General features: G+C 36.4%; 3 protein-coding genes across 4 annotated transcripts; all 3 read right to left on the bottom strand.

Moving 5' to 3' along the window:
- Positions 1 to 1,541: 1,541 nt before the first annotated feature.
- On the bottom strand, positions 1,542 to 3,775 carry LOC133523805 (glycine cleavage system H protein, mitochondrial). 2 transcript variants are annotated; one of them, XM_061859538.1, is made up of 2 exons: positions 3,230 to 3,775; positions 1,542 to 2,132 (listed from the first exon to the last, which is right to left on the bottom strand). In XM_061859538.1, the coding sequence occupies exon 2, from the start codon at positions 2,126 to 2,128 to the stop codon at positions 1,613 to 1,615; it is 516 nt and encodes a 171-aa protein (XP_061715522.1). In that variant the 5' UTR covers positions 2,129 to 2,132; positions 3,230 to 3,775; the 3' UTR covers positions 1,542 to 1,612. The 2 variants fall into 2 exon arrangements, with proteins under 2 accessions (XP_061715522.1, XP_061715523.1); XM_061859539.1 differs by lacking the exon at positions 3,230 to 3,775 and adding an exon at positions 2,773 to 2,895.
- A 750-nt stretch (positions 3,776 to 4,525) lies between these two features.
- Positions 4,526 to 19,585, bottom strand: LOC133523803 (zinc finger protein 714-like). The gene is made up of 5 exons (XM_061859535.1): positions 19,170 to 19,585; positions 8,467 to 8,566; positions 7,497 to 8,174; positions 6,605 to 7,153; positions 4,526 to 6,449 (listed from the first exon to the last, which is right to left on the bottom strand). The coding sequence occupies exons 1-5, from the start codon at positions 19,278 to 19,280 to the stop codon at positions 5,383 to 5,385; spliced, it is 2,505 nt and encodes an 834-aa protein (XP_061715519.1). The 5' UTR covers positions 19,281 to 19,585; the 3' UTR covers positions 4,526 to 5,382.
- Positions 19,586 to 19,634: 49 nt separating this feature from the next.
- LOC133523804 (uncharacterized) lies at positions 19,635 to 21,447 on the bottom strand. Its single transcript, XM_061859537.1, has one exon. It carries the CDS (start codon positions 21,106 to 21,108, stop codon positions 19,783 to 19,785), a length of 1,326 nt encoding a protein of 441 aa, XP_061715521.1. The 5' UTR covers positions 21,109 to 21,447; the 3' UTR covers positions 19,635 to 19,782.
- Positions 21,448 to 21,826: the final 379 nt, after the last annotated feature.

Genomic DNA, 21,826 nt, shown 5'->3' with positions numbered 1-21,826 from the left:
TAACTTCTACTAAAGTTGACAAGCCGCTAATAATCGTTTGTCCCTTTCCGACGTATTGGTATGATGGAAAGGGACAAACGATTATTAGCGGCTTGTCAACTTTAGTAAACGTTTATTTATTTATACTTTATTGCACATAAAATATTAAGTACAAATGGTGGACTTAATGCCTTAAGGCATTCTCTGCCAGTCAACCACTGGGTCAAAAAGAGACTTGTTAGGTGCAGGCTTTGTAGTTGAGAGTAAGATAAATAGGGGGGGGGGGGGGGTTATGAATAAGGGGGTTATTCTTTAATTTAATTATTTATTATTTTATATTAATTCAATTCTTGGAGACCTTTTACATCTCTAAAGAATTTTAGTATTTGTTAGTTGTATTTTTTTATCAGTTTTTTGTCTAATTCGATATTTAGAGACTGTATACATCTCTAATACAATATCTAATATTTAATGATTCCATATTTGTAATTTTATTTTGTTATTTTTATTGTTTGTAAAAAAATACATGTAAAAGTGCTCCTGGGGCCTATTTGCTTCGGAATGTCACGTTAGGAAAGGTTTATTATAAGGGTGCTTCTTAATACAAATATCTTCATTACTTAAAAAGAGGCATCGGCACAGATATAAAAAAGTTTACTTATAAGTTACGATTTTTTTTTTTTTTATAAATCTGCGCAGCATCGTGTATGACAGTAACTATAAGTGATAAACTATTTTTATAATGAGTACTTACTACTTATATTTAATCAGTCAGATATAGTAAACTGTAGGGGGCAGCACAAGTCTTCCGCTTATTGATGTAAGTGTCAAGTTTAGGTTTCGGATTTAGGCCACAAGTTGCCATTGACCTCACGTTTTATAAATCCCTACTCATATAATTGAATGCCCTTCACACCTAAAATGCTGAACCGATTTAGATCAAATTTGGTATGTAGATAGTTTGGAGCCCGGGGAAGGATATAGGATAGTTTTTATCAATAATCATTATCATTCCACGTGGACAAGTCGAGAGCAAAAGTAGTCATGCGATAAATGTAGTCAGGTGCAGAGCAGAGAGGTGACCCCCCTGCATAAAATCAGTTGAAAACGTCGTATGAAACACGATTTCAAAATTCTAAATCGAATCTTGAGCGTTGCAAGAGTCACGAGGGTTAAACAAACTTTGCCACCGAGTTAAACAAAATTTTTCACCACACCAACACGAGAAAATTACTAACTGTAAAACATTACAAATCAAATCCAAATTAACGCTATTAAATATTTATAAACTCAAAATTTGCATCAAATGAGAAATAGGCATTTTATCCACTCTTGTTGATAAAATGCCTATTTCTCATCAGTTTTTGAAGTATCAAGAAAGCCTTTACCAGCTGGTGCTTTGAAAATAAAATTGTTGTTTTGATGATGGCAACCAAAGAACCTGCATAATGAAATTTACTCTGATTTGTTCAATATACACAATGTTTCAACTTGACTACAAAGTTATTAAAGTGTTAGATTAAGAGATCTGAGAACTACAGACTTAAAATGAAAAACTAACATGTTAACTTTCCATATATTTAAATCTAATCACATTTAAGTTAAATATTAAAACAAAAACTTAACACATTCACTAATGGTCCTTCTCCGCATCTGTTTTAAGGAATGTTTCATACTGTTCTTCATTCATCAGCTTAGACACTTCAGCGGGGTCAGATAGCTTTAGTTTAAAAAGCCAGCCTTGGTCATAGCATGACGTATTGATCAGACCAGGTTTGCTCTCTACTTCAGCGTTTTTCTCAGTAACGGTGCCCGTAACTGGTGAATAGATCTCACTTGCCGCTTTCACACTCTCAAGCGCTCCACACTCATCTCCCGCTTTGATTTCTGTGCCTGGTTCGGGAAGCTGAGCAAACACAACATCACCGAGAGACTCCTGAGCATATTTGCTAATTCCTACAGTGCCTATGTTATTTTTAACAACTACCCATTCATGGCGGTCTGTGAACTTCCTCTCTTCAGAGGCTTCTGTGCTGTATTTGTGCCGTAGTTCACAATATGACTGTCTAAGGTTAGCTTGGAGGATGGAGCATCTTGCAGCACATATGTATTGCTTTGTAGCAAAAAAGATATGCCTTTGAAGAGCCATGTTTCTGAAATAGACAATAAATTCATGAAATGAAAAAAGTGAAAATTATTTTTAAATTATCAGATTAGTGGGCAAGTTTAAAACTCCAAAATTGTAAGAAAATACTGGTAAATTTGTATGTTAGATTTATATGACTTGGGTACAAGACCATGTGTGAAAGAAGCATAAACACCGAATAGAGTAACCGAACATTAGGGGCTCACTGATTACAAGTTTGCCGGATGATGTCGGCCTGACAGTTATTTGCGATTGTCAGCTTTTGCAAATGACTGACAGGCTGATATCCGGCTAACTGTGGTAATCAGTGGGCCCCTTTAGGGGAGGTACCAAACCCAATGAAACAGGCTTACCAATATAATCCTATTTTAATTAACAATATGGTTATATTTAGAAAATTAAAAGTTATGCAGTAACAGTTAGCAAAGTACAACCAAGTAGTACTCTAAAAAATTAGATCCATATACAAAGTCACATTTCATACCTAACCAAGGAAATTTTTGGTCAACAACAAATGATGTAACCAACAAAAGGTAATAACTATAAATAATTTCAAACATTCAAAACAAGAAAACTACCTAAGGAATCCATTTAAATATGTTCTTAAACCCTTTGAAATAAAAATAAATAACTAATAAAATACGCACCAATACTATAATAGCTTTTTTTCAATGAAATAGAGCTTAAATAGAACACTAGCAGAGTAACATTGTAAATGCAAGACACTCTGAAGCAAACTGACCAGATAAAGCTAACGACCAGAGATAATCATCACCTATGACATTTAGATAACAGATGACCCCGTGAACTGTAAACAGTATGAGTTTACTATCGCCTTAATTACAACTCGAGTACGAGATAAATAATGGAATATATTAAACAGCTTATCTGAAGGAATAGAAAAATATTTGTTACTAATAATAAATAACATAACTTAAACAATAATTTACATCATACTTAAGGAAATGGATTTTATAGACTAATGGTTAAATAAATAAAACATACATATACTAGATTATTAATCAAATATACCGCTGAAAAAATAACCTAAGTATAACCTCTTAAGTAAACAAAATAATTTTTGAAATAAACATCATACAATACCTTTTCAAGCTAGAAGACAAATTGCCGGTTAACTTGTCACGGTTAGGTACAAATAAAACTGATATTTATTGTAAAAGTATTGTATTTAATTCTGCTACAAGAAATAAGAATGAGAAATGTCAATGTCAACATGAATACAGATAATGTACAGCCATGTGATGTACGTCGTGATCAAGAGTTTGTGATTGTCAAAATATCTTCGAAACTGGATTCGCACAGCACAATACCGGTTGTTGGCATCTATTTTGGTTGGAAATTCAGTCTTAAAGGTACGTGCTATACGGTTGGCAAGGTGACTTCCAGCCAAGATGAACTATAACAGACGGCCGTACCGGACTGCGACCAAATATATGATCATTGTCAAGAGGGCGCTGTTATCTATTCTCATGTATGGGGTGACAGTTCAGTTTAGTATGAAAAATTTAGTTCCAATGAAATTCCGCAATATGGCGCGTGATCGTATATTACTCAGGTCAGGCTTTACGGTGGCCCGCCATACATTCGTTAATGATACAACTGTGAGTAAGAATGAGAAGGAGATACCGGTTCAAAGTCGCAGTTTTGGTGGTCAACTTTTAGGCCACTTACTGTACATATATATTATTTTATTATACTCTGACTCAGGCGGTCAGCCCGTTGCTTCAGTTAAACGGTAAATCCATAATTTAATCCAACCGTGTGGATGGTGTTTTGCTTCCAAATTGCGTTAAATCCCGACCAAGGTCTGCCTAGATTCAGACCAAGATAAGTTGGCAGTGATTTTTACAGCCCAGACTGTGCAAGTGTTATTTTAAACGTCCAAGTTCTATGAAATTATGACGTTTACTTAACACTTGCAGCGAAAATCGAAGAAATCCTTGAAGTTTTCATACAACCAACTTCAAGGATTTCTTCGATTTCCGCTACTGATCCTTTGGACGATCTTCACATTCGAACGGATCCGCAACGCTGTGCGAGCGGGATATTAAAGGCAACTTCATCAGTAAAAAAGGCGCGAGATTAAAAATTTGTACGGGAGATCAATCCTTTTGGCGCGTATTTTTTTTAATGGAGCCTTTTTTACATTTGCTTTTTTACTGACAAAGTTGGCTCGCCAGTGTCATTCACGAAGATGCGTGCCTTGACTCGTATTGTCATGTCATTAAAAGTTAGATTTGACAAATCTACGCGTCATCGTGGCGTGGATGACACGAACTATAGCGCTGTTACACTCACACAGTGTGTACTGTAACGTAAGCACAGGGTCGAACCACAACATTTTCCCGGATAAATAATTGGATCAGTAAAAAAAGGAGATTGTAGGTAAAATTTAATAACTTATTTCATGATTACAATTTATGTATAAGCCGCTTATAATAAGCGTGATGTACAATACCGTTTATAGACGTAATAACGTAACACTCATCTTATCGTGAGTGATAGACAGCAATACACAACAGGAACTCAACTATAGCTTAATATAAACATTTCATCCCAACTGTAGCTGCGTTTCTGCCTCGTTCTGTAAAATTCATAGGATGCTAAATTTAATTCATGATTGCCTCAGAAGACAGAAAATTTAATTGACAGCATTGCACAATTACATGATATATGTACATTATAAAATAAAAATACCTTATTCGCCCAATCCTAACCTACGGATGCGAAGCATGGACACTAACACTCAAGGAAGAAAACATGCTGCTAGTTGCCGAGAGGAAAATCCTCCGTAAAATATTGGGCCCCAAACAAAGACCGGATGGAAGTTGGACAGTCCTTTAGAACCGTGAGATTGAAGACCTAGTGGCTGAACCTAACATCATGGGAGAAAGTAAAGCCCACAGACTCCGTTGGTTAGGCCACCTTGAGAGAATGGACGAAGATCGGAACGTGAAAAGAGCGTACCTGGGTCGCCTAGCAGGAAGACGTCCTATCGGACGCCCTAGGTATCGCTGGAGCGACATGGTGGAGGCGGATCTGCGCGAGCTTCGAGTCGACAATTGGCGAGAGGTCGCACAGGACCGAGAAAAGTGGCGCTGTCTTGTGTCGGAGGCAAAGTCTCATTTTGGGTCGCTGAGCCAACGGAGTGTGAGTGAGTGAGTGTATAATGATTAACCACTCTCATAATTTTTACTATCTATTTTATCAATATTCTCATTCGTTAGTCTCCTTCCTCAATCCTTCTTTTTATTCGTTTTCTTCGAATTTTTCTTCTTATATTTTGGTACCCGTTTAAGTCCGGGCTCATGAAACCGCCGTACGTGTTGCATCATCGAAAAATGTTGCACGAAAGTCATCGAACAGCTGGCACAGACGTGGGGACGTTCCCCGGTGTGTAGCAACATGTGTCTCGACAAAGAATTCCGCTTACCAAACCGATGATTACACTCTAGACATGGATAAGGCCGCTTGTGCCCGTTAATATGCTCCGTTAATGCACTACGCGTTTTCAACTTTTTTTTACACTCCGGACACTCATATGGTCGCTCCCCAGTATGCATTCGGATATGTGTTTTCAGAACGCTTCGGTATTCAAAGGATTTTTTACAGTATTCGCAGTTGTAAGGTCTTTCAATTACCTCGCCTCTACCTATCTTCTCGATATGTTCAACAGAGTGCTCCTCCCATTTTTGCGCGTCGGTGAATTTACTGGGACAGAAAGCGCACGCATGGAACGCGTTATCATGCGTTCTTACATGAGTAAGAAAGTCAGCACTCGAGGTGATAATCCGACTACAAATATAGCAGGGGTATTCTTCTGTTATCCCATGATCGCGCTCGGAATGCCGCCTCAAATCAATAAGAGAGCGGTAGGTCTCCTCACATTTATTGCAAGGGAAGGTATCTTCCTGCGTATGCTTCTCGGCGTGCCTCTGTAAATGCACTAGCACCGGGAAGCGCTGGAGACACACGGGGCACGGGAAGAGCCGCTCGCGGAGGTGCGTGTTGAGATGTTCCCCGTACTTGTCCTTGGAGCGGAAGGCCTTGGGGCACAGGTCGCAGCGGAGCGGCCGCGCGGCGTGCAGGCGGCGGTGCGCCAGCAGCAGGTAGTGGTGCGGGAAGCTGGCCGCGCACTGCGCGCACGAGTGCTTCATGGCCACGCCGTGCGAGAACCGCATGTGGGCGCTCATGCTGGCTTTGCTGCTGAACTTATTTCCGCACATGTCACAAATCAATTTCAGATTGGGTGGTTGTGCTTTGATCTTTGGCGATTTCTGGGAGACGATTTTCAGGTACTTTGCTGGAATGAGATAAATTTAAATTGTATAAGGTATGTAGGTGTATTGCAATGCCCAGTGGTTGCCCGTAAATTGACCCATGATCATTTATAAGTTTAAAGAACAATTAAATTAAATTTTTAAGATATAAATAATAACAAAATATGGAATTTCTCACCTGGTGGGGTGCTAACAGAGAGAAGAAAACATTTCTTCATTGCAACTGGATCTGGTTGTTTCCTCCCATATGTTCTCAAAATTTTAGGCATATTTATAATTCTTCTTATTTTTATATTTTCCGGTAAAGGGTTTTTCTTTATTACTACCGGAGATTTAGCTTTTACTTCAGTGCTGCTAGTAGCTACTAGAGTATTGTCTTTTACTTCGATGCTGCTAGCAGTTATTGGAGTCTTATCTTTGACTTCAACGCTGCTGGTAGTTACTGGAGTCTTATCTTTTACTTCGATGCTGCTAGCAGTTATTGGAGTCTTATCTTTGACTTCAACGCTGCTGGTAGTTAATAGAGTCTTATCTTTTACTTCAATGATGCTAATAGCTACTGGAATCTTGTCTTTTAATTCAATGCTGCTAGCAGTTATTGGAGTCTTATCTTTTACTTCAACGCTGCTGGTAGTTACTGGAGTCTTATCTTTCACCTCAACACAACCTTCAGTGTCGCTAATTGCCTCTTCTTTAATATGAATTTCTTCAGTGATCAGTATTTTTCCTGAAATAAAAATATGATCAAGATTCAAGATGTATTAAATTAATTACATTGATCTGAGTAATGGCTCTGTTGAACAACAAGTTGTGTTAAAAACCATAGATAGAAGAGGAAAGATGTTTGGACATAGAAGCGAGAGTTGAAGCAAAGACGAAGAAGGGAGAATGTACATAGATTTAGTAAAGGAAAAACTCAACATTGAGACGTATCAGGCTGTCAAGGAGAAGGCAGAAGACCAACATACATGGAAATCCCTCCACCGATAAGAAGTCTCTTATAGTATGAAGATGATGAACAAAAATGTAGTTATTTTTCAGACCATAAGTAAGATTAAATTTGTACTCACTTTGTGGAGCCTGAACATTCGCAATTTTCAATGTCTGCTGCAGTTTAAGTATGGGAGCAAGTTCTGGACAGTTCTGGCGCTGCATGTCCTTTTTTTCACTATACCTGTGGTCCATTTTGCTATTTACATTATTGCAATTTATTTTTTCAGCCTTTGGTTTTATTTTCACAGCTATGTCCTCTTCAGATTGTAAACAATCAGTGGGGTACCCTTCTGTGTGTTTTTGATCTAAGTTCATATACTGTGAATCATCTTTTGGTTCTATTTTAATAGTGGTTTTCGCAGTATCTTGCACTGTTTTACTTAGATTGGAAATCATGGAGGCTTTATCAACACTTTCTTCTTTAACTTTAATAGTTTCGCTGTTTCTGTTTACATTAATTTGGTGTAAATTAATGTCAATTAAAGTGCCTTTATGTCCAGCTACATTTTCTTTAATTTTCACATGTTTATTTGCTTTACCATATTTACAATTTTGGTCTGAATTATAATTTGCATTTGGAATTATATTTTCTTCTTTAATTTCAACATAATTACCCTCTGTTCTGACTTCATTCTGTGACACAGACCGTTCTTCAGTTTTAACATGATTTTCAATTTCAATATCATGAAATCTCTCCAAGATTTCTTCTTTAATTTTAACATGATTATTGACTAGACATATGGAATCATTTTGTTCTGAAAGGAAACATGATATTTTCATTTGTAGATATAAAATACTTTGTGATCAATTGATCATCATGTCACCTTACATAATAAAGTAAGTATTAATGTGTAAGTGGATTCTTATTATATTGCCTCTCTAGATGTTGTGGGCTGGTAAATTTAATATAATGCTGATCTCAAATCATTATAAATAAACTGATATGAGAAATTAGGTGAGTTATTAAAAGAGACGTTCCGAATGTGATGTGCCTGCAGCCAGTGGGGGCCCTTGCAAAGGCCTATAAATAATAATAAATAAACTTACCCGATAATGCGGCAGCAACATTTATATAGGTTGTACTTGCAAGTTTATTTACTGATTCTGCAGATTCCACCTTTTTCTTTCTTGTATACTGTCTGATTACCTGCAACATTAGATATATGCATTTTTATTTTATTTCTTATGAGCAAAAGAAAGATCAAATGGAGATAAAATTCTATTCCAATTGTAATCCTAGAAAATTCTGTAGTCTATGATATATCTGCTCTAGTTTAATCAAGAAAATAAAATACAAGTAAATTATTATTATAAAAAAACCAGGTTGCTTATATATTTTTTTAGTTAAATATATTCTTTTTGAAATCACAAGCTTTCATTTGATACCCATATTGGTATGGTAAGAACCCTGGTGACACGTTGGTCAGTGATAATGGCAGAAGTTTTATTTCAGATCAGTTTAAAGAATTACTATCAACAAATAGAATAAGACAAGTCTTGACTGTTTAGACAGTTAAGAATTAATTAAAGAAACTGTCCACACTTCCATGGTGCATAAAATTACCTATAATATTATATGAGTCTACACCGAATAGTACTAACAACAAGTCACCGGCAGAACTTTTAAATAGTAGGTGTTTCAGGACAAAGTTTGACTAATGTGATCTGATCCACTCACACATACGAACCAAGAGGAAACGCAACTATATGATAAGAATGAAAACACTGAAGTATGATCATTTGGCCAGTCCAGTCCAAAGTGGACAAGGACAATGTGGAAATGGAGCAAAATCGTAACAATTTGGTATCCAAGAGGTTGCACACAGAGCCAGAGGAGACCTCGAACAAGATGGGAGGTTGACCTCAAACTCAAAGCGGGTCCGAACTGAAGAAGAGTGGCCCATGACAGACCCCAATGGAAAGAGCTGGAGGAGGCCTTTGCCAAGCGGCACACTGAGTTAAGAGACATACTCTAACTCAGAATAAAAGGGCTTAGTAGATAGATAAAAATAAATGTTTATTTGAAACGGGACAGACAGTGTATTTCCAGAATTATGCTGGTTGAAGGGAGTCATAGAGACAAGACAAGGCTTTTGTAGGAATATAATAAAATCGAATGGGAAGGAGATGAAGACATATTAATCAGATACAAGGTCATGAAGGAGACGAGAAATATCCACTTATCAGAAGATACTGGTAGTGAAGTTATACATGATACGGAAAGAAGTAAACAATGTGAAGATAGTGATAAGCATGAGGAAATTAAGAGCAATTCCTAGCTGAGCAACTTTTCAAATCTCGAATTTTTGAAGCTATGTTTCTGTCGCGCTGCGGTGGGCGGGAGCCGGAGCTATCTAAGTGTGAGTGCGCGCACACAGACGCGAGACTCGTGCGCTCGCTCATTGCGCGCCGTTCCGTCGACATCGCCCGCGAGCCAGACGGAATTTATTCTGCGCTGCCCGACGCAAGTTGTTTTTGATGTTACCACGTAATATTGTTTTTCATTTTTATATTATACTGTATCTATTACACCCTAATACCAAACACCCTATCACCTGTACTAAATGTATTTTACACCTATGATGACGAAATAATAAATGATTGATTGATTGATTGATATTAATTACCATATAGATAAAAACTGCAAAAAAGAATGATGTCTCAGCTTCGGTTGTCGTCGTACAGTCAAGTGCAAAAATATGTATCGAAAGAATCGTCTCATAAATATGGTACTACGCTCTTATTACACTGGAATAAGATGCTATGGGACATATTTTTGAGTAAGATGTGTACACCCATATTTTTACACTTGACTGTACCTATCCGTATCAGTAAGTTGGGAGTGATCATGGAGTGTTGTGAAATTTTGTAAGTAGGTATAAATATACCTATGGTTAAACTACCTACAATCTATTTAACTTGTAGTACGATGGGGCTAAACTTGGGCCGCCTTATTGAAGAACGTATCGCAATGACAATCTGGGTAAAGTATGTTGGGATAATGCCGGAAAATTTTGGGACCAATTGAGAGAACTCGTGAAAAAATGTTTTTTCGAGATCGCAACACGTGACAGATTCTTGAAGTTCGTAGCGAATCGTTAAATAATAACCGTAGATTCGGCCTGAATTTTGGTAATCTTCAATATAGAACGGTTTTAGTTTTGTACCTGTGTAAAGATGAGACATACTTTTTTTTAGGGTGACGAGTGTTTTGCCATCAAGGGAGAACATTGGATGGTGAAAAAAAGTTGCTTCTAATGGAAAGAGAATAAGGGGGCGTCCATAAATTACGTGAGGTGTTTTTTTTTTTCAATTTTCTGACCCTCCCTCCCCCCTTGGTGAGATGTCGTGAGATTTTATTCAACCCCCTCCCCCGTCCCCCAATCTCACGTGAGATTTTTCAGAATGTGGGTTTATTACGTAAACGCGTTGGATTGTTTATTGTAAAAAGAAAAAACAATTTGGTTCGTGCTTTTATTTACGACTAGTTTAAGCATGTACATACAATTTGGATTAAATGGACCAAAATAGTATAATTTTTTTGTTTGTTTCAATCAGAGAATAAATTGCGTGATATTTGTCGAGACCCCCCCTCTCCCCAACGTGAGATTAGATGAGATTTGACTCGACCCCCTCCCCCCTTTAATCATCTCACGTAATTTATGGACGCCCCCTAAGGTATCACAAAGAAATAGGTCCGGTGTCTACCCTTTTGTATCCGATCTTAACCCGGATACAAAAATTGGTAAAATTGTGGCTCTCAAACTTTTACACCTATGTCATAAGGCAATTTGATAAGTAAACAATGTGCTAAGAAACCTCTTATTGTAAGGTTTACCCGAAGTAATAAAAAAAAACCACTAAAATAATAGATACGTTGCGTAGTTTTGACAATTTAAGATTTCATGAACTGTACAGGTATAGGGAAAGTGTAAATGTATTGTTTATTGAATGAAATGTACTGGAAGATATTAAGTAGTTAAGTAGGAGGGACAAAAATCAAAATAAAAAATAATCGTGCCCAGTCATTTTTAATGAAGGTCGCCAAAAAAATAAGAATCAAACTTAGAAATCAAAAAGACTAAGTAGTTCTTTAAAAAGGTCAAGGTCACTGAGAGCCCATCTTGAAGTATGGAAAATAATTAAAATTGCGATTTTGTTGGTTTAATTTTGCAATTATGTATATATATATATATATAGTTGATATACAATCTTTTTTTTTTGATAAAATGTAAGGATCGTATGTAAAGAGTAAAGTAAATATATAGGAAAAGAGAGCCCTCTTGAAGCATTTTAAGGAAACTAATCTCGAAGCCCTATCTCTATTTTGTATCCGAAACTAGCAATGTATGTATGCGTGCACATCTACATATGCATCCGTATGTGTAGGTACTTTATTGCGAAAAATTGCTCATTTGCTATCCATTTTACTCGATTTTGTTATAAATTTCAACATGTATCATCATCCCTATACAATATAAATACTCTTTATTGCACACCTCAATAAAAGAAAACAATACAAAAGAAAACATACACATAAGCACAGGTAAACAACATGCGGTCTTATCGCTAAAACGCAACCTTTGGGTTGCGGAAATTAAAAAAATTACATTGTCAGTAACCGTCGCGCTGGTAGTGGTACTGGATAAAAATAATGGTACGAAAGTGTGATCAAGAAAACAATAAATGTGATAATTAATAGTACGGTCAAATTAACTCAAATTTCACTAAAGTCAGGAACTAATTCTAAGGACTAATAAAATCACTACGGATTGTTTTGTATGGGCTAAAAATCGAACTTTATACAATCGTTACTAAATTCACCCCCCCGGAAAGGGGTGAAATCGGCTGAAAATAATGTAATGGTTATAACTAAGAAGAGAAAAAAGGTGTACTCGGTGTAATTTGGCGTACGTTTTACAACACTTATATCTAAATTCGCACGTGTTATTTATGTTAATTTAAGCTACGGAACAGGTAAAAAAAAATACAACATTAAAAAAAATCTATTTTGGCCATTGCGGGTCTGGGGAAAGTAATGTACTCGGTGCAAATTGAGTAAATAATTAGAAAAAATATCTAAATCCAATGTCAAATTCGCACCATGGTGCGACACCCGGACAGTAGTTTTTCATGTTTTACTGTCGTTGTACTTCGGGGGAAATTTCAATACTATTGGAAATTGATGCAATCATATTCATTTGATTTTGTTTACATTCGCACTCCATAAAAAATTGGCATTTTTATACGGAACATGCAGTTTTGTAATCAAGTACCAAAAACGTAGAGCAATAAATACACAGAAGCGACAAGCGCGTGATTAGTGGCAAGAGAAGGAACGCGCGTAGATGCACCGACGAAGCACGGCTCTTGAGGCACGAGTAGTGGCATGTACTGCAAAAATAGTAGGGTTTCTGAGTATGCAGACAGACAGTCAACAAATTAAATACAGGTACGCTCAATGTTTGTTAAATTCGAAAAATCGCGTTTTTCCATATACTTACGAAAACGTTAGACTACTTAGTTCACTCAATGATTGTTTAAAACAATAGTTCCGTTTTAATGCCAGAAGAAAGATTTGTGCTCGTTGCCCGTCAAAAGTGTCAAACAAACTGTCTCGTAACAATCGCTGCGCGTAGGATTTGAGATCCGGATATCCGAAATATCCGGATATCGGGTCATAAGATCCGGATATTACGGATCCGTTAAATATGGTTATTGACCTATAACCGGAACAATTTTCTGATTAAATTTATGAATAATTTCATACCATTTTGTCATTTGAATACAGTATTTTCATATATTTAATCAATTCAAATACTAACAGCACATCAATTTTGATAGGTACATACAGGTGTCACGCAGTAACTTTATACAATGAATGCGAATGTTGCTTAATTAGATCATTGGATATCCTGATGACTTGGGGCTATAAGCTCAAAACAAAAGCAACCTGAAGGCCAAGGCTAGGATAGTAGAGTAGGAAGGAGAGAAAATTGGTCTGATAATCAACCACTAGAATATCTCCAAATGAATAGGGCTAAGATGGTCGGCTCTTTATCATTTGTCATGAAGGGCATAGTGACAAGTGATAAAAATAGAACCATACTGCCACCGCAGATCGAAAAGAAAAGACCTACCTAAAGTAATCGGGAAGAGGAGATAGATGTTCGAATCCAAAATGCCCTAAGATGCTCAGCAGCGCTTCGCCGAGTTCTAGTGTCCAAGCTGATCAGTAGACTGTCCATGATTCAAGTCTATAAGACAATAATTAGATTTTGATGAATGACATCGGTAAGTATTACACTTGGACTCTGAATCAGAAAAAAAAGAACAAGTTCTTAGTGAAGAAGACGAAATTCTGGCGGAATATTCTGGGACCTATCAGAGATGAAGATAGAGAAGATGAAAGCGTAGGAAAAATAGGGAGCTAGAGTAGCTAGTTGCGGCACCCAATATAATTAGCGAGATTATAGCGGCACGACTTCGCAGGCTTGGTCACTTGGAGTGGACGGGAGAGAATCGGGCTGTGAAAAGATATACTGCAGGAGCGATGTAGCCCTAAAACGCCCTCGGAGTATCCAACTAGCGTGGAGTGGTGCAGAATAGAGCAGAGTGACGTTGTTCTTGTATCAAAGGCCAAGATTCTTTTTGGGTCACTGATCCAGTGAAGTAAGTAAGTATTGCTTTCATAGTTAGTATTTCATGACGAATGAACACGAGGTGAGGCATTGGATGTATTTCCAACTATGCACCAGCTAATCCAGATATAAACCCTCCTTATTAAGTACGGTTTTAGAGATAACATTATGTTAGCTATTATAGTAATCAAGTAATCATTTAAAATTAGTTGGGATGATATCATTGTATTAAAACATAGTTAAAAACGTTATTTTTGTGTTATCTAAATCAGTTTATTCTGATATTTATTTTGGTGGATATTCGAATAATTAGAATATCACAATATTCTAATTGCAAACCCTACATATAACTTCCCAGTAGGGACACAAATAGGTAATGTAAATACTGCGAGGAGGATCTTGTTTAGGAAAAACCAGAGCGATCGAGTATATTCCTTCAACAGGATGCTCTCCTACAGCATATAAAAAGGGCTTAACAGACCCACATTGGGACCAATTTACCTGAATAGCGACCCACAAATGCTAGATTCTTGCAACTAGGCTTGGCGAAAGAAAAATGATGGACCAGCGTACACCTCTGCAAGGAGCTATTGTCTTGCAAGTGCAAAGAACGCTGTACAGGGTGTGGGGGAGTAAAACACGGATTTAAATACACTATGCTTTGCGCATGCGAAGGTGCATGCGCAAAGCATAGTGTAGTGCAATAATACGTAAAAAAAAAAATATTTTTGTTTAATTAGTGTGTAACTTTAATTAGCTAGATCCGGAGTAAATTACAATAAAACGATCTCAGTATTCTTAATTTTGATAATAATACTTTTATCGAAAATATTACTTTACTATAAATATCGTTCAGCAAGTTACCTTTACTTAAACATCATTTGCCTTGCAAATTGTATTGATACAGCCATCCGACTCTTGGTGGTGTCATCCGGTATGGAACAAAAATAGTGTAATTTGCTTGTTTATAAACCGATTTTCAAAATTTTAATGGAATATTATAGCTTATTAATATAGCATTCATATCTTGATACAATGTCTTCCTGTAAAGTTACTAGTAAAGTTGATGAAAACAAAAAACGGATTTTTTTTCGGAAATATTTAAATTAAAACCTAAAATTTCTCGCAAACTATGGTATTTACAAGGTCAAATGTATAAACGATATTGTAGCGCATTTAATTTTGCTTTTTATGACACCCCACACAAGCTTACATGTGATAAGCTTGCTGTGGTATACGCAATATTCTGAACACGGCACCGGCCATTTTGATGACGTCATAACTGGTGACTTAACCACGTTAGAAACTATCTCCCGATGGTTTTTTAGTCAGAATAACATGCTTAACAACATACTAAAATATGATGCTGGTTTCATAGGCACCTTTTGGGCCCTATATGACCATAAGGGAAGCGACTTCATACCTACTCGTATAACATTTTTTTATACAATCAAACACATTTGAATAAGTAGTCGATAAAGCAGTCAAACACCGATAGATTATTAATATGTTGTAACATGACATCACTATTTTTGATCTCACATAGACAATTTACGCACAAACTTGCATTTCATTTTTGGTCGCACTTTTGAAGTTTGACAGTCGTTCTTGATATCCTATTTCCATGTATCCGGATCCGAAAAATTGACGGATATTGCAAACCCTAGCTGCGCGCTGCGCTATCTCCCCGCCCCGCGCGCCCCGCGCCACGTGCTGCCAACCACCTTCGCTAGCAGTTCGTTGCGATTAATTCTATTTACTTTTTGACAAACTTCCGGTGAAAAAAATCTATTTTTTATTTAGTGCAAATGTAGTGTCTTTAGATAAGTACCGTTTTTAAAATTTTGACGTCTCTCTTAATTTCCCCCGAAGCACAATGTACAAAATAATTAAAAATACATGTTCCATAATTTGCCCACGCGTGCAAAGTTAACTGAATGTTTATAATGCTTTAAAAAGCTTAACTTGAGATTGCACCAACCGACTGACTTATCCTCGAGCCGCAATCGAAAAAAAAAATTTTTTTAGGGTATCATACATTGCACATCTTTTTAATTAAGATATACTATGCACCAAGGTGTTCTCTATACACTACTTAGCTTGAACCTAATAGCTTTTAATTTACTCCAAAATTACGGCACTTTATAGTTTATACCTAAAATTTAACGGTCTTCCGTACATAATAGAAACGGTGCAACTCGGGGGAATCAATCTAGTTGCGCCATCTAACAAATCCAAAAAAAGCACGACTACACGACTTACTTCCATACTTTTTCTTAACTTGACTATACTATAAGGTCAGTAGGTAAATTGAAGAAAATTTATAATAATCACTGCTGTTTTTTAAATAGGTAAAGATCTGATTGTTTCTGGTCCGATCTTTACCTGGAAGGGTCAAGATCGGATATCGGTCTACAGCAGTTCTAGGTCTGTTAACACAATTACAAAAACAAACACAGTTTCATCACAATACGCAAAATAAATTACAGAGCGAAGATCGGATAGAAGGAAGAATTCGCGAAATTTACCTTGCTCTCTGTGATTGCACATAGCACAAGCCCGACTCCCTGAGCGACGCGGGGACACTGACAGTCGAGGCGCAATGAAATGGCGTCTTACACAATGTTGCCAACATTAAAAAATAAAGCCAAATTAGGGGGAAATGAATGTCCTACGTTCTTCACCCGCATCCGGTATTTACCCAACATACCTTAATCGTTGAACCGCCGCATTTCAAAATGGCCCTTATTTTGATATCGGCTAGCCGTAATGTAATACGGCGGATTATACAATACGACTGTGATACTTATATATAAATCCCCTCGTCAATGTAATTTCATTAAATTTGCTATCTAGTGGCAAACATCAAAGTAGTTATCTTTTACTTGTGACGCACAAGTGTGAGCAATGTAAAATACTATATTTCTAAAAAAAATTGCCTACTACGTAATAAAAGAAAATGTGATTATTAAATTATAATACGAAAGGTGGTCAAATCGCAAAATGCTGTCGTTTTATTTAAAATAATGAAATAATTAGACCAGTTCCCAAAGTACCGAGAAATCCCGGTTCTTTAAAACAGTACCGGTTCTGCAATCCCTAATAAGGATGTTATGCCCATCACTATTCCTTCTGTGTACGTATATTTAGAAACTGTCTCCGCCTCCAATTCGTGCGATAAGGACAACTGCAGCTCGGACCGAAATTCACTCGCAAAAAACTCAAAAATCGAGGTTTCGCTCTCGACTGTTTCCTCCTCCAAAACGCAACTAATCATTATGAAATTTTGGAATTGCAAGAGGAAGAAATAATCTATGCCGCTATGTTTTGATTTTTTGGATATTTTTTGTTATATTTGTATACTGTGCCTTTTTTTACAGCCAATTCAATTTAGCCGTTTTTGCGATTTTCGAGGCGCTGTATCTTTCTTCAAAATAAAATAATCCAAAAAAGCAAAACATAGCGGCACAGATATTGATGATATTGATCTTATTTGAAAAAATCACTGCTCTAGGTTAAAAATCCAGGGAGGAATCAGTCGAGAGCGTTTGTATGGAAAAATCGCAACTAGGAATTCCTCTTAATGTACAAGTAAATGCTAACCCCCCGCCTCACCCTACTATCATAGGGGTTTCTGGGTCTCAGGATTATATGTTTCACCAGAGCCAAGAATGCATACTGCCAACCAACAAACAATAACCATCATCACCACAAAACATGGAAACATGGATTAGCTATAGATTCCTACGAGAGTCTGTGTCTGTGCAGAGCATGCATGGAAGCAGAGGAAACAGTGAAACATATTCTCCTAGACTGTAAACAGGTAGAAGTATACAGGAACAAATACCTTGGGACTCCGTACACACTAAAGGAGGCAGTTAGCAACCTGAAGACACTGCTAGGTTTCGTGGAAGAGCTGGGGTGGCTAGAGTAGTGCTACTTCGTTTTCACGCAAAATAGAAACAATGGATGTCGAATTGTGGAAAATGCCCAGCATAACTAACTTACTAACTACAAGAGTCTGTCAGAGTCTGATTATGAACAGACTGAAGATTCAAACCAGGACTTGTAGACAATTATAGTTTAGGTATACAAAGATATATAAATTATGATAGAGTGTAAGAACCTTAAAATGGACAATTAAATAGTGTTAGTGCACTACCAATAAACAGTGAAACTTAGTTTTAGTGAACTATCTCGAGGGGAAGGCATGTAGTGTATTGAAATGTAAGGGTAATTCTACAAAACCAGTCTAGATTTGTCAGGTAGGCAATCACAAGTGCTCTCCCAAATTGCGGCAATATTATTGCGATATAATAAATAATAATACAATTTTCCACAATCCACAAATTTCCAAAGTCCACAAATGAAGGATGTATATAGCCATGAGCTACAAGTTTTTTAATTGATAAACAAGAAATTGTATACACCTTGATCATAGCTTTGCATGTGTATCCTCACTGGCTTTAATAAAAACAAGTATTTTCTGTTTAGAAAACATATATGTTGCCCTTAAATTGCATTTCATTTTGTGTTCAGTATAATTACTTATCCCAATCTTCTTCTTCCTCGCGTTGTCCCGGCATTTGCCACGGCTCATGGGAGCCTGGGGTCCGCTTGACAACTAATCCCAAGATTTGGCATAGGCACTAGTTTTTACGAAAGCGACTGCCATCAGACCTTCCAACCCAGAGGATAAACTAGGCCTTGTTGGGATTAGTCCGGTTTCCTCACGATGTTTTCCTTCACCGAAAAGCGACTGGTAAATATCAAATGATATTTCGTACATAAGTTCCGAAAAACTCATTGGTACGAGCCGGGGTTTGAACCTGCGACCTCCAGATTGCAAGTCGCACGCTCTTACCGCTAGGCCACCAGCGCTTATATAATTACTTATCCCAATATGCCTACAAATAGTAAAATATATCAAAATCATATTTGCACATCTGCATCAGCATGGGTTCGATAGTTTTACTAGGCATATTCCACAAATCGACAACCATTGTGCGTATTTTGTGTGAAAACCAGGTAGTGCTACATCCCAGTTCGTCCACGAATCCTAGCAAGGTTTTTAGGTAGTAGAATGGGTTTTGGGAGAGCTCTATTTACCTTAGGGACTACCAAAGGCTCCTCTTCAGGTTGCTGTTGAAGGCGCAGTCCGCGCGACGATTTCGTCTTTGTTGTCTTCGGCTTTGGCATTGTTTTATTGCGCGTTTTCATCGTGCTAGCACTTAAATGAAGCCTAAAATTAGTTCAGACATTCGTTTTACTGAGGATGAACTATTTTGTGTATGAATTCACATAAAAGCAAACAGATAACTCTGGCGTTGTTCATGTTTTTGTAATTTGTGTTATTTATTAATTTATGAAAGATCCGATTTAAATACAAATATAAAAAATAACTTTAAAATGTAGAATTGTTAAATTTTACACTCTTTTAAAGTAAACTACTTGTCGTATTTGCCGTTGCAAATAATTGAATTAATCGACTCTCTCCTCTCTCGACTCTCGACCCAACAGCAGCCAGACAAGACATAAATGTTTTGACATTAATGACATTGACGTTCGTTATGATTTTTTTTTTTTTTTTTTAATTTATTACGAGCATTGGCAACTAGGCCATCAGCTCAAGCATGAAATACAAAAGTAACATAAGTACTTATAACTAATTCACATAAAAATGAGACACGAATCTAATAGTTACATGAGATATTTACAATATTTACAAACTACCTATAGTATGAGTAACAAATTGATAGATTACAGGATATAATTGTGGATATTTCATAAGGCCCTGTACTGAATTTGGCAGAACTTGCAAACCAGTATCCATACACATAGCAACAAACAATAACCTTTGTAAATTAAATGAAGGACAATGGAAAAAAATATGTTCAAGATCACATACATCAAAATTACAATGTGCACAAACAGCAGAATCACTTAGCTCTAATCTAAAAAGATGTGCGGGAAAACGAGCATGACCAATGCGCAATCTACATATAGTTGTAATAAATGCCCTTTCTACATATTTTCTTTGGTATTCAAACCACGACTTGGAGCTGGGTGCCGGGACTATTTCTGCAAGCCATTTCCCTTTGACTTCTTTGGATTTAGACCATGAGTTATTCCAACGTCTAATCATAAGTTCTTTAACAAAAGGTACTAAATCGGATTGAGGTACTTTTAAATCACAAACTTGTATATCTTCTGTAGATTTGGCAAGCTTGTCTACTAGTTCGTTGCCAAAAATTCCTGAATGTCCCGGAACCCAGCAAAATTCAACAGTAATATTTCTATTCAACAAAGAACTTAAACAACTTCTCAACTTATAAATTAAATAATTTACAGATGCACTTACACATTTACTTTTAAGCGCTTGTAAAGCGCTCATCGAATCAGATAGAATCAAAAACTTATTTTTAGTTATATAATAATTACGAATATGTTCTAAAGCATAAATTATGCCTAATACTTCAGCCGAAAATACTGAAAAATAACTACTACATTCAAAAACTTTTCCTATGTTCAAAAAAGAGTCAAAAAATGCAAAACTGGTCCTATCTTTAGTTTTAGAGCCGTCAGTATATAACTTAACAAAATCAGTCTTATCATCAAGAAACTCCAAAAAGTCATATTTCGATTCAAATTTGACCAGTTCAACAACCACGTCTCGCATAATATCATTGTAATCATGTTCAAAACAGGGAAGCAAATTAGACCAATACACTATATCTTGAAATTCAAAGTTTAAATAAGTTATAACATCACTTATGGAAGAAGAATTAGGAAACGGTATTAAATTATAATTTGGAATATTGATATTATTTAAGTATCTATAAATTACTTCGTTACCACGACTAACTAATTTAAGAACATACTTGTCAGTGATGTAACATCTGCGTACAAATAAAGGAACAATGCCAGCCTCTATTTCCAGAGAATTAATTGGAGATGACATCATAGCCCCCGTAATAATTCGTAGGGCCCTATTTTGGATAATATCTAGTTTCCTTAAAAGATGGGTATTCGCATCAGCAAAAAACATACAACCATAGTCAAAATGACTTCTAATTGTCGCGATATATATTGTTTTAAGGACCTTAGGGTCTGCACCCCATTTTACTCCAGTTAACGACTTCAATATGTTTACACCCAGTTCAGCTCTTTTAGAAATTGAATCAATATGAGTTTTCCAAGAAAGATCATAATCAAGAAATAGGCCAACGTATTTGACAAAAGACTGAGCAGGAATAACGTTAGAATTGTATAAAACTTGAGGATAATGTAATCCATTTTGAGAAAAGAGAATTACAGAACTTTTGGAAACATTAACCTCAAGTTTTAGCGAATTTGTTAATATGCAATGAATATTACGCAGACAACTGTTCATAATAGATTCACCATTTTTTATGTCATTACAATTTACATATAAAACCAAATCATCAGCGTAAAATAAGTGCTTAACAGAAGACGGAATTTGTTTCATGAAACAAACCAAACTTAGAATGAATATAAGAGGAGATAATACAGAACCTTGAGGAGTACCCTTTGTAGAAACTTTAGAACCTATTAATGTAGATTTATTAACTTTTAGAGTTACAGATCGATTGTTTAGAAAATTGAATAACCAGCGTAAAATATGACCAGGAAACCCTAATAAAGATAAACTTTTAATAAGGTATGCGTGATCTATGTTATCAAACGCCCCTTTGATGTCTAAAAAAACCGCCAAAGTATATTGATTAGAAAGAAAATTGTTCTTA

Source organism: Cydia pomonella, chromosome 12 (assembly GCF_033807575.1).
Source record: "Cydia pomonella isolate Wapato2018A chromosome 12, ilCydPomo1, whole genome shotgun sequence".
Lineage (NCBI taxonomy): Eukaryota > Metazoa > Arthropoda > Insecta > Lepidoptera > Tortricidae > Cydia > Cydia pomonella.
Note: the sequence above shows the minus strand (reverse complement) of the source record. Positions and strands in the feature narration are given on the sequence as shown.